This window comes from Phymastichus coffea, unplaced genomic scaffold (assembly GCF_024137745.1).
Source record: "Phymastichus coffea isolate CEN01 unplaced genomic scaffold, Cenicafe_Pcof_1.1 PCOF00047, whole genome shotgun sequence".
Classification (NCBI taxonomy): Eukaryota; Metazoa; Arthropoda; class Insecta; order Hymenoptera; family Eulophidae; genus Phymastichus; species Phymastichus coffea.
Genome location: NW_026706858.1, coordinates 562,331 through 575,126, shown reverse-complemented (window position 1 = coordinate 575,126; position 12,796 = coordinate 562,331). Strand labels below are relative to the sequence as shown.

The window sequence follows — 12,796 nt, the reverse complement described above, 5'->3', positions numbered from 1 at the left end:
ACGTTCAGACGCATGTAACAGCGTAAAAGTCACTAATAGTCTTTAGTTATATCTTATAATGCCACCTTATATAGAAAAGTCACTATGCTAGTTTTGCTCGTACCGCTGATCAAAACGGTCATACTGCTTTAATCGAAGAGAACCTAATACGACCCTCTAAAATTAATAAAATGACTATTTACACTGGAGTTGATCTTAAAACTGCTTTGCAATACAATCTATCGTCATTCTATTAATTTTAGAGGATCGTATTAAGTTAAATTCAATTAAAGCGGTATATTCGTTTTGATCATTCGAGGAAAAACTGAGGTGGCATTATAAGTTATAACTAAGCACTTTTAATGATTTTTACGTGGTTGTATTGTAAGCGTCTGAACGCCCATATGTGGCCGTACCTTTAAAGAACATCAAAGAAACTACTGTTTGGAATAAATAATTCAATCAGTTCATTGATCTGCGCGATTAAAACTGATGATATATGATGACTCTGAATGGATAATTTATTCAATTTCACGTTTTTGCCAAAATGGAAGATTCAAAATATGATATTTACTGAAAAAACTTGTAACATGTCCTAACAAATGTCGATTATTAAATTAATCAATTGTTTATACTTTTTTAGTGTGCGCGAATGTAAGATTTCTTTAAAATATTTTAAATTAATAGTTAAAAGGACAAATGACCTTGAAACGAAGAAAAAATATTTATGTAATAGTCTTTTAAGCCATTGAAAAAGTATTTTTAGGCATCGAATGAACTCGTCTAGAATTTTTTTAAGTGTTCCGCTTTACTAGTCACGTGGACTGTCGTCTGCTACTGATAGATGGTGCAGGGTGAGACTCCCCGACTATACTGCGGGTCAATATATGGCGTGAAATAACTTTAACATATTTATCTACGATAGTTTTGTTGTTTACCGATAGTGCGATCAATATAAAGTAATTGATAAAAATGAATTTGAAAACTTAATCTCCTCCTATATAAAATAAATGATAAATCGCAGGCACCTAGCGTTGTGATTAATTGTTGACGTGTTGTGTAAATAAGAGCGCGAAATTTTGAATTTTATTATACTTTCAAGCATTTGCATTATACATTTACAGGTGCAAGATTTATATTTCAATAGTAAATTAAATTTATGAATAATTGATACGAATAAGAAGAATGGAAATATGCGATTAATAAGTCGTTTTAGGAAAACAAGAAATTATGCTTTGTAATTATGCTCAAATTATTAGTACAAATCAATAATTTGATTCCCATCTATGATATGGAAATTAATATTTTCGCTTTGAAATTGGTTCGAAGACAGAGAAAGTGATTAAAATAAAATGGCGGCAGTCAGTTTCTGCAGTACTTACAAAAATATAGAACGCGTGACTCACGTTAAACAATGCTAATAATATATTGTAAATAAAGCCGATAATATACAGTACAAAGTAATCTAAAAAAAAACCCAAAAATATCGAAGAAATATCAAATTATTCTGTTTGTATAATTTGTATCAATATAATTGATTATAATTTTTATCAATAGAAAAGTTAAAATTTCAGTTATAGTAATAATAATCGCGATGCATTCCGTAATTGAAATTATTCTGTACATAGAATTCCGATGCTTAAACAAACGATACCATGACTTTTAGTATTATTGGAGCTTTCTCAATTTTTATATTTTATTAAAAAATATAATCACAATATGCAATAGATAATGTGACATGACGAATCTTTCAATGAAATTCATAACTTACGTAATTGCTACTAGAAAATAACAATGTGACTCGAGTTGACAGGCTTAATTGCTTCGTGTCCGAAAAAGTATTATATCTAAAAATAATATTTTTTATGTACAAAAGAACAATTTTATTTGTGGAGAAAAAACAAAGGTTTTGCGAGATGTTTTGATAAATAAATAATAAAGACATTAGCAACGTTACATTTTAATTTTTTATTTATTTATACAAATATTAAAAAACTTAAAAATTAACGCATTCAACATACGTAAATTGATTCTCATGTCACTTTGCAAGTGATGCGATGGAGCGAATTTCTATATTAATTCCAAATTCGTTTGATAGGCGCGATATATATATATATGTAATTATTAAAAATTGAAAACACATGTTTACATAAAGAAGCTGTTGGTATAAATAATACAAAATTTTTACAATAATGAGACGTTGTTATACATTTTTGTATGCAATTCATATCTATAAAAAACGATAGATCTTTGGTCGACGATGTCAACGTAATCTAAATTAAACGTACATACTTGACATGTTTTGTTAAGAAACTTTACAATCTTCCACGTCATCAACAGCAGATCATATGAAAAGGCATGTTTGTATTAGCGATATTTGCTACTTTTGTGCGCTTTGTTGGATAGCAAAACTTTAATAACTTTTGCATTTACTTGGGAGGCATACTTTGCTTTACTTTACAATCTAGCTGAAATATTTGTGATTTTTATAACGTATTCTTAAAATTAATGCTAAAATATCTTTTTTCTCGAGGTTCTCGCTTATTCCTACAAGTAAAAATTTTGTAGGAAAAATGGACGGAATATGAGTTTGTTGAAGAATTGTTCTTAAGGTACACCAGCTTTCAATGAGCTTCTTATATCCTACTAGTATTATTTGTACAAGACACCATGATTAGGCATTATCTCGAAGTTTTCGACAAGATACCCGATAAAAGCTTTAGAGAATTTCGAAAATGATGTCTCTCTAATGAACAAACTTCTCGTGAATCATTATCAACGAAAACATATTTTAATCAACAGTAGAGTATTCCTGCAAAATATTGACTATACACTGTTATCTGTCAACGTTTAAAATTTGTCAAATACAACTTTTAAGATAAAACAAGAATTGCATAGCTTTCTTATAATTTGCGCTCGGTAGTAACAAATTTTTCATAAGTCTTACAAGAGATATGTGTTCTCTGTAAAATAGATTGAAAATTTAGTATAAAATAAGATGGATTATAAAAATTGGTTGATCATTGCAATGAGGGACAGTGTTATGACGAAAATGCCCGACGATAATAGTGTCATTGCTGCATTGTAAATGGGGCAGTAAGGGCACTGAGAACTACCGCAAACCTCGCATATGTTGAGCACATACGTTGGCAGCGAATCGAACAACGTCTCGTTAAAAAGTTCTGAAAAGATAAAAAGAAATGGTCGAGGATTTGCCTGTGAGCAAGCGGAAGAGAGTTGGAGTCAAGTGGTACTCACCAGGCGCGTAATAGTCGTAAACTCTAATGGGAAGATACCTAGACATATTGGCGACTGGATACCATCGCTCAATGGTAAAATTGACGCACGTCTCCTCTTGGTCGAGGTAATCGAAATAGAAGAGGACTTTCGACGGCTGGAAGCGCGCTCGCTGCAAGTTCCTAACTTGGCGCGCTCGCACGTAAGCGTCGAGATTTTGCTGCTGGACGATGTACCCAGTGGGAATCGTCACGTCGAGCACCGCCATTCCGGATCTCTCCGACTCGTTGACGTTGGTCCACCTGAAAGAGGCAGTTGGAGCGAATCGCAAACGAACTAAGTGATCGCGAAGAAGATGGAGCCCTACCTCGAGCAGCTGAGGTACGTGATGTGAGACTGATTTCTGCCGTAGAAGTTGGCGTAAGTCACCAAATCGAAGGCGGGCACTGGCGGCTTCGTTTGGAACCTCTTGATGTCCACGTTGTACTGCACGTGCATCTGCAAAATCGCGTAGCCCGCGCCCTTCGCCTGGACTTTCACCGTGCCCCAAGCTTCTGGAATCTGCGCGAGCAATATTGTCATCGACGCGTCGTCCTCTCGATCGAGCCGAATCGAATCGAGCGCCCGGAGTGACTGACCTGTAGAGTCTGCAGCCTCGCGAGATTCTTATTATTGACGTAGAGAGTCTGACTTTTGCCGGCGAGAGCGGTTGCCTCGACGGTCACGGTGAGCTGACTCACGTCCCTGATCCTCGACCTGACCGTGTAATCCATGAGAGCCTTCATGGCCCAGGCGGTGTCTTGAGTAGACGCCCAACCACCGTCGGTCAGCCTCTGAGTGTTGAGCCACTTGACGATCGGATCGACCTCGACTTCTTGGCGAGCGACGTGCACCAGCAGGGCGTAGGCCGTGGTCTCGATGTTCTCCGAGTCGTACTTGTAGGGCAGCCGCGGCAGCGAGAACGGCTTCTGATTCTCGGTCTTGGTCGGTGGTATTGGGACGCGCTCGCGGCCCCAGTAGACCAAGCCGCCCTCCTCGCGTCGATGGGCTCGCAACAAATTGAACGCCATCTCGGCCGTGGAAGCTTTGGCTTGCAGCAGCGCGTACGCGACTATGGCTATCTCGTACGGCCGACCCTTGAACTCCAGCAGTTGGAGGTTTTGCTCAAGCCACCTGCAACGAGGGCCGTTGAGCTCGCGAACGGACGCCACACGAAAGTTGAGAAAGTTAAGGGCAGCTTACTTGACGGCGTTGTCGGCGGCGAGGGACACTCTGGCGCCCAGTCCGTCCGACAGGTCCTTCACGGTTTCCAGCGTGATGAGCACGTGCGCAGTTAGCGATATGTTTCTGTGCCTGTAAAAATAGTTCTCCTCGTCGTAGTTCAACGAGCTGTTCATCTTGCGATCGGGCAGCCAGGTGACTTCGGAGAACGAGCCGTCGGGCGTCTGATGATCGAGTAGCCAGGAAACCGCCTGGGATATGACTTTGGGATCGATGTAGAGATAGTTCTCCCACTCGTAGAAACTAGCTTCCTCGAAGATACGCACGCAGTAGGCCGTCAGCCAAACGCTCGGCGACGATATGTTCCAGTCGCTGCGGAACAACGAGAACGAGCCGTCCGGATTCATGAACGACAGGGCGCGTTGGTAGCCGATGTTCATATAGTAGAAGCTGTCCTTCTCTTGCGTGATGTTGCGCTGGTTGATCAGACGCATGTGCAACGTCGTGTACATGTTGGCGGCAAAACTGAACATCGTCTGTTCGCCGCAGTCCATGGGTAGACCGATAAGACTGGTCGCGTTGACGGGCATCGTCGGGAAGATCGGCCCGACTACGTCGCCAACCACACTGAAACAGATTGATCGAGTTGATCGAGCGAGTGGCACTTTCGCGTCGTTTCGGCCAATGTCGCCAAGCGTACCTGATGGTAGCCTTGTTGGATCCAAAAATGTAGTAGCGATCTTCCTCGTAAGGGATGATCGGAGTCTCCGTGATGTTGACGTGCATGTACTGGAAGACGTAGGCGCGATTGCTCAAATCCAAGAGTATCGACTGATGCCTGTACTGTGGTAGACCATCGGCTTCGACGTGAACCGTCCTCGTTGCGTGATCCGAGCCGATCAGCGTCGTCGCGCGAATGCTCACACTGATGTCACCTAATCTGACCGGCACTATAGGCAGGTAGACGATCGCGGCGTCTTGAGCTGGTATCCATATGAAGAACTGATGCTCGCCGAAGGACGTTCTGGGATTATACGACTGTACGATACCGTTGTCCTCCACGTGCACGAATTTGTAGTCTCTCGAATCTACCGAGCATCGACATTATTTATGTGTCTTGCAGAGATCGACCGTAATTAGCAGTGCCAATAGTGGCAAAATTGCACTAACCGCTGAGTACGACAGTAGCTTCGATATTGTAGCGCATGTAGTTAAAGACGGACACGCGAATGCCAATTTGCTCGCCTTGCCTGCAGTGATCTGGCATTTCGACGTTCATGTAGAACGGCAACACGGCAAGGTATTCGTGTGCCGTGGGCAGCATTCCAAAACCATTGGACGGGCTCATGCCGAAGGCTGTGATCATCCAGTGCACGGGTGTTTTGGGCACGTCGATGTTAAAAATATAGCGGCCGTGGGGACCGATGTTCACATCTCGCCACAACCATACGTTTTCGTATTGACGCTGAATACGATTGAAACGCCATTTTCTGAAGTTCGCGATGTCCGTGGCGTTCACCTGGAAGTGCCATTCGCAAACGCTTGCACCAATTTTTGCGTACACGGAGAGGGCAAGTACCATGTACATACGTACCCGCGGGCAACGAGCTTCGTCGGTACCATCCTCGCACTGATAGATACCGTCGCACTGCTGTTCGACTCTGTAACATCTGCCGCTGAGGCACTCGAGGAAGCCGAGCGTGCGATTGCAGATTTCTGGGCGACGATGTATAATCGCGTCGGTGAACACAACCAGACCCACGTACTCGAAGGTCCGATTGACGTCGATGCCGTAGGTGGACGACGGGAAATAGACGGCTTCATCTGGATCGCCGGCGTGGTAGAGCCAAGTGTGCACGTGAGTGCCGTTGGTTTGCTCTCCGAACGACGACATTTTTTCGAGCACGTTGGCGTAGGTTAGCTCGTTGCCAGCTTGCATTGCGTAAAATGAGCGATCGATGCCAGACAGGGCTACGTAGGCACCCGGTTCGCCGTAAATGGCCACCTAATTAAATGGCATAAACGGGAAATCACGTAATTGATTCGACAAATAATTGATATCGAAAGAGAGACTGAGCCGAACGAGACTCGAACTTACTTCGACTTGCTCGCCAGAACGCGCTTTCTTGTTGTTTACGAAGATGGTGAAATTGTTTCGCGAAATACCGTTCACGGGAAGCGTCAGCGAATCAGCGACTACGTCGCCGTGATTGCCAACGTGCCAAACGACAACTGTGGCGGTCGGTGCCATCTCGGGGCTGAGCGCTACCGCGAATGTCTTGATGGTCTGCTGCATTCCCTCGTCGCTGGTCAGCAATATCGTGCCCTTGGACATGATGAGATAATTGAAGCTCTCTATGTAGAAATTGGACTGCACGTGGAGTACTAGGTACTCGCCGACTTTGGCCTTCTCCGTCGACGTCCAGACTTTGATGTGTCTCTGATTCGGTGACTCGTGAGCCAGCATGAGCAGCTCTGCATGCGCCTGGTGCATCTCGCCGTCCGTGAAGTCGGCAAAAAAGCGCATCGACACCACATCGTTGAGCAGCTGTTGCACGCGTTGCTGGTTTTCACCCAAAGCCAATTGGTTCCTCAAGTCGACCTGCGAATAATGCCGCGAACATCGCGGACATTTTTGCTCAAGCCGCGAAACAAATCGAATCGCTCGATAGTTGGAATAGTGCGATTTACCCTCATGGACCAAATAGCAGGATTTTCCGCGGAGACTTTGAGCACTTGATTCTCGAGTGTCCTTCGGCCGGTGCTTCTCATCTCTATGTCAGCTCGCACCTGGAGCTGAGCTCCGAACAGCTGCTCGGGTCGAAGCGGAGAGCCATCGTGGAAGGAGGCAACCAGATTTAAGTCCAGCGGCATCCCCGGCTTGAAGACTTGAGGCGAACCACCGAAGAAGTTGATCCGCACGCTCGAGTTGTAGATGCGAGCGCACGACCAGCCAACGATTATTTCTTCGAGAAAATGCTCGCCGACCGTCGCCGTGATGTTCACCTCGAGACCGTCACTGTTGCTCGGCACGTACTGAAGCAGCTCGCTCATCGGATACTGAAACCTGCAAGTAGAAATAGTGCGCCCATTGAGTTGATCCTGTGCTCACGATTGCGAGCATCGAGCGCGATCGCGTTGGCTGTATCACTGGCACTAACGATTGGTAATCGACCTGTAAGTCCCATTGAAGAATCTCAGCACTGGCGTGTTTTCGTAGTATAGATTGGCCGGATTGAACCAGGCTGGGTAGTACTCGTTGAAGTTGTAGTACTTGTCAGGTATGGCTTTGAAGTCGTTGTTGTCGACGATGGGTTCATGGTGGTATCGGTCGAGGGGTCGAACGGTCGCTCGGAGAGTGAGATTGCCGTGGACCGGGGCACCGGACGTGTAGTTGGCCATAACCACGCCGTGCACGTAGTTGTCACTGTCGAAGAAGAACGCCGGCATGGTGACGTTCACCTCGAAACGCGTCTGATAGTATTCTTCGACCAGTATTGTTTTCTCCTCGACTTGGCCTTGTGCTATCACCTCGATTATCCATTCGCCAAAGACCGGTTGGTCGGACAATTGGTAGGACAGCGAGACTGTACCCAGATTACTTTGACGACTCAGCCAACGACGCATTATACGACGGTTTGGGTCCAGCATGCGTACTTCGACCGTGTCGTCGAACGCTTTTAATTCGGTGTTGATTGGTATCGTGCGAAACCTAAGGAATCCATCAGATGCTAATTTATTTCAAAAGATTCTTGTTAATCGTTGCTGCAATATCTACAGCGAGCGCAGCAAACAGACCTGATAGTTTGGCCCTGCATGTAAACGGGCTTGTCGCATTGAATGAAGATGGTCATGGATCTCTGAGTAAAAGTCAACTGAGTCTCGTTGTAGAACGCCTGCCCACCAGTTAATGTATTGTAATTGCCCTCCACGCGAAGTCGATAATTACCGGGTACCGAAGTCGGTGGCATTTTCATCATCAATTTGTCAGGTATGCCTTGGCGAATTTCATTAAAGGCAGCTGCGATCTCGACGCCATTGCGTTGAATTGAGGCGCGAACCATCATCGGCAACGCACTTTTCAATATGTTCACTGCCACGCGGTATACTTGACCTGGTCGTACCATCCGCGATGCCACGATGAAGTACGAGCTACGAACATTTTTTCATATTAATCATATTAATCATTCTCGCAAATAATATTCGAGCGCTCGTGAAAATTTACATTCGATTTAAGACTTTTGTCAAATAGAAGTGAAAGAAACTAGTGTCATTGTGTAATTGATGTGCTCTTTACTTTTAATCGACTTCAAAATTTACGAGGAAATCACAAGCGACCTCGCGAGGGTTTGTATCAAAGAGTATTGGATCTTTTTTGCACTGTCAGTTAATTAAGACTACAATTAATCTTTTGTTCAACGTCCGAAGCAACGTGGTTACCCCTCCTCGTTACAGTTTTTTATCGACATTGAACGACTTTTATCCTGAAACGTCGTCCAAAATAGATAATACTCTTACATGACATTTTTTTAAAATAGATTTTGAATTGCAGCTCTTTCGTTAAGTGTGCATGTGCAATAACTCAAAAAATATTGAGAAGCTGTATTTAACTGTATCTAATGATAGATTTAACTGGCAATCTCACTAATCTACTATGCGCTCACCAAAGGTCATTAACGCGCAATTTTCTCGCACCAAGTGACTCCCTTACAAAATAAAAATCATTCGAATATACGAAGTAAATAGAATGACTCACGCTTCTTTCAGGATGGCGCTATCGCTTTGCAGTACGCTCGGCCGATAATTAAAGCCAAAGTTCTCTCTGCTTGTTTCGGGCTGTCCCCTATTGTTGAAGTCATTTTGGCCTCTATTGAAAAGATCATTTTGATTTCTGAACGGGTCGTTTTGACCTTTGAAAGGGTCATTTTGGTTTCTGCCGTAGGGGTCGTTTTGGTTCCTGTTGAAATAATCCGGATTGTTGTAGTTGTCCCATGGCAGTACAGGTGCGGTTGAAGTGTCCTGCCCTAGGCAGCTCGACACCGCTAAGAAAAGCGTCGTTCCAAGTACCGACCACCTCATTTTTCTGCAAACATACAATCAAAACGGACGTAAGTTATATTTTCACTCTACGAATCTTGATTAATTGTAGACCATCACGAGGAAGAAGTATAAGTCAAGTAGGCATCGATTCTTACATTTACATTCGTCAACATTAAATGCATGCGTTGTTACTTTGATAGCTTATTAGAAATAAATTGAGCTCGAGTGATTAATAGATCACTGATTGAATCTCAAAGCAAAAATTCATTTTCGAAAACATCGTTTTTCAAAAAATTCACACATAAACTAGTGATATTAAGGAATGGGCGCAGCACGTAAGCACTTGAAGCAAACGACACTTTCGCAATACGCCATTCGTGTAAACATACAAATGCTGCGACAATAGAAAATAAGTTCTCGTAATATAAAAAAATCACAAGAAACAATCGACACGTCGCGGCCGCAGCGATCGAGCACAACAGAGCTTCTGTCATGGAATCGTGATGGGTGTAAGACACCGCGGCGCGAGCCATGACGCATGTACGTATACGTGCGCGCAAACGAACCAGCCTAGACTCAGCGGAGAGAGGCGGACACGAATATTATTCGTCTAATTGTGTTTTAATGCACGCGAGATGTGAACGTAGACGCGCGCGCTTAAGTCCACGATAATCGATGCCGTTTCGTCCGCAAGTTCACCCAGAAATCTGTTAGTCTGCGCGATCGTTTAAGAATTTCCGGAACGACTGAGTGCTTACAAACAACAATTACATGTATTTTCGAATGTTGAGAGGAAAATTCATTTAGTTTTCAAAAAGTTTTCTCGCGAATAGAATATAATGGACGAAAGGACATTGATCAATTGTTACGGTAAAAGCGAGCGCAGAACCACCAAAATTTCATTGAGCGACAAAGAATACCACGTTTTCGTCGTCGCGAGTGTTGCCAAAAAATGCACATAATTAAAAGTACAGAGTACATAGAGAGCCGTGTTACGCTTTTCTTTCACGCCCACACACGCCTGGCCAATCCTCTCACTACCAATTCCCAGAGATTAATCATCGTCTGTGTGAGACTGCAGAGCACTGTGGCGCGTTTTTTTCAGATATCGTTCTGACTATTTCCGTGTTTGGGTTGTCCCATAAAATAAAACAAGCCGTTCAGCATTTTTCTTATAACATCCTCTCTTCCAAGGGCCGCGCTCACTATATTTTGAAAAAAAGAACGTCTTGGTAGCCATGAGTGAATAAACTGAACTTTTTAATTTAACGTTCGAAAAATTAGTTACATTCTCATCTAGGCTGACGTTTCTCGGTTGTCATTCATAAGATTTACCTGTGAAGGCTTGCGAAACTGGAAAACGACAAAAAAGCGCTAAGGTTTGATATATTTTACTGTATACTGTAATAATACCGTTCCACAAAGCATAAAAACCATGTTCAAAACTGGTCCCATTGTAATAATCAAACACGCATTGGATACGATCCCGCGATAGAGGTTGGTAAAGGGACAGAAACCAAACCAGCGAAGCGTGAAACCTGCTGACGAAGTCATAGATACCAAGGAGCAACAAATACCACCAAGGTCTATTCAAAAAGTTACTTGGACGCATCGAAATTCACAGAAGAATCAATAAAAGGCGACTGGAGATCACAGAAAAGAAACAGGTTAACCCCTAACAAAATCCACGCGATCACGCCACTCGCGCGAGAAATATTATTCTTGACAATAGTGAAGGAGATGCGGAAGTTTGCTGAGATATAAAACCGCAGCGTGCAGGCGAGAGCAACCGATTTATTTGGTTGAGATTCGCGTGGTAGCAGCGGAGATCGAGCCTGCGCTGCTGCAGTCGCGGCGGCGGCGCGGTCAACGCCCAAAAATACCTGACTGTTGACTTTACCTGGCGGCGACCTGCGCCTGCGTCGGCGTCACTGCCTCTCTCTCTCTCTCTCTCTCTCTCTCTCTCCCTCCCTCTTTCTGGCTCTGTCGATCAATCGGCAAACAGAGCACCAGGCTAAGTCGAACCGCAGGCCAGGAGCTTCAGCTTTTTGAGACCGACATTGTCACACGCAGACGGCCGTGCAGGTGCGCTTTTCCGAAAAGCGTCCAACTTATCTTTCGCTCGGTCAACTGCAGCTCGCGCAGTGCGGACGCGCGACTGAGCGCTTCGCCACGGCAACAACCGAGCGCGCCAGAGTCGCGGCTACTCCCACAACCCACACAATCACACGTAGATGTATGCTCACATTGCTCACCATAGCCCATACGGTGTGTTGTGTGCTGGCCGGCGTACACATATTCAACTGTACAGTTCCCCCTCCGAACTGTACGCCTGTGTTCCCGAACGTGACTGTACGCAACTTCGGAAAGGCGCGCGCGCGCGCGAGCATGAGCCACAGCCGTCTTACTCGACGACCACTTATTCTCCAAAGGAACCCAGTAACTCGGAATTACAAAAGGGTCGCTCTGGGGACTCGAGCACGTGCATCGAAATTCAAGAATTTATTGCCGTATCTTTTGAATCTCGCTACCCGTCTAGAAGCTTACAGACTTTTCCTATTTGGATTAGATGTGCACTCAGTGCGATGGCGCGGCATTGAGGCGATCAGGTTTCATGACGAAACGTTGATTAGAACAGTTGCAAGTAAATATATAGTTGCGTATGTCTTTCGGCTTTTTTTCAAATTTTAGTTCAGATTGGTTCGCATTGATCGCAATATCAATTACCTAACAGCGTAAACTTACTTCAATCACATTATTCATATACTACCCTTATTTGTACGTTATATTTGTACGTTTCAATCGTTAAAATTCCAAAAAACATTAACTCTAAAACTAACTTAGAAAGTGACTCATATTTTTTGTGATTAACAAAGTAACGATATTGAATATTGTATGTATAAGCGTAATAGGTGCAACGAAAATTCTAAAGGTTCTGGTAAAACTGCTGATTATGAATAAAAAATGAACTATTTACCGATGTATTAAAAAATGAAAAAAATAATATTAAAAAAATTTTAATTAATACGTATGTCTTGTATAAGATTCATTTTCTTTTCTATGAGAGGTAAAATTGAAAGTATAAGTCGGTAAGGCAGATTTCGCGCGCGCACAGTGAATTAAAAAATTTTTTTTAAATATTGCCTAATGTTAAAGTAGGTTACTGTATGATAAACCTCTGATTATAGTTATAACTAATTCATTACTATTATGATCGCTTATTCGAACGAATCGACGTGATTTAGCTATTATTATAATTATCAGTAGAAGGATTATAAAAGGATTCTACATTTTGAAAAATGGATGAGAAATTCATGAA

General features: G+C 43.4%; 1 protein-coding gene across 1 annotated transcript; it reads right to left on the bottom strand.

Moving 5' to 3' along the window:
- Window positions 1–1,936: 1,936 nt before the first annotated feature.
- Window positions 1,937–11,614, bottom strand: LOC131665084 (CD109 antigen). The gene is made up of 14 exons (XM_058936687.1): window positions 11,378–11,614; window positions 9,194–9,520; window positions 8,236–8,589; window positions 7,613–8,149; window positions 7,129–7,504; window positions 6,536–7,039; window positions 6,032–6,442; window positions 5,608–5,956; window positions 5,138–5,525; window positions 4,459–5,064; window positions 3,855–4,389; window positions 3,584–3,777; window positions 3,238–3,518; window positions 1,937–3,161 (listed from the first exon to the last, which is right to left on the bottom strand). Exons 2-14 carry the CDS (start codon window positions 9,514–9,516, stop codon window positions 2,983–2,985), a joined length of 5,037 nt encoding a protein of 1,678 aa, XP_058792670.1. The 5' UTR covers window positions 9,517–9,520; window positions 11,378–11,614; the 3' UTR covers window positions 1,937–2,982.
- Window positions 11,615–12,796: the final 1,182 nt, after the last annotated feature.

Coding starts and splice junctions, on each gene's coding strand:
- LOC131665084 (XM_058936687.1), bottom strand. CDS start 9,516: ATGAGGTGGTCGGTACTTGGAACGACGCTTTTCTTAGCGGTGTCGAGC. Junction 6,443..6,535: donor GTTCTGGCGAGCAAGTCGAA/GTAAGTTCGAGT, acceptor CCATTTAATTAG/GTGGCCATTTACGGCGAACC. Junction 3,778..3,854: donor CGAGGCTGCAGACTCTACAG/GTCAGTCACTCC, acceptor TTGCTCGCGCAG/ATTCCAGAAGCTTGGGGCAC.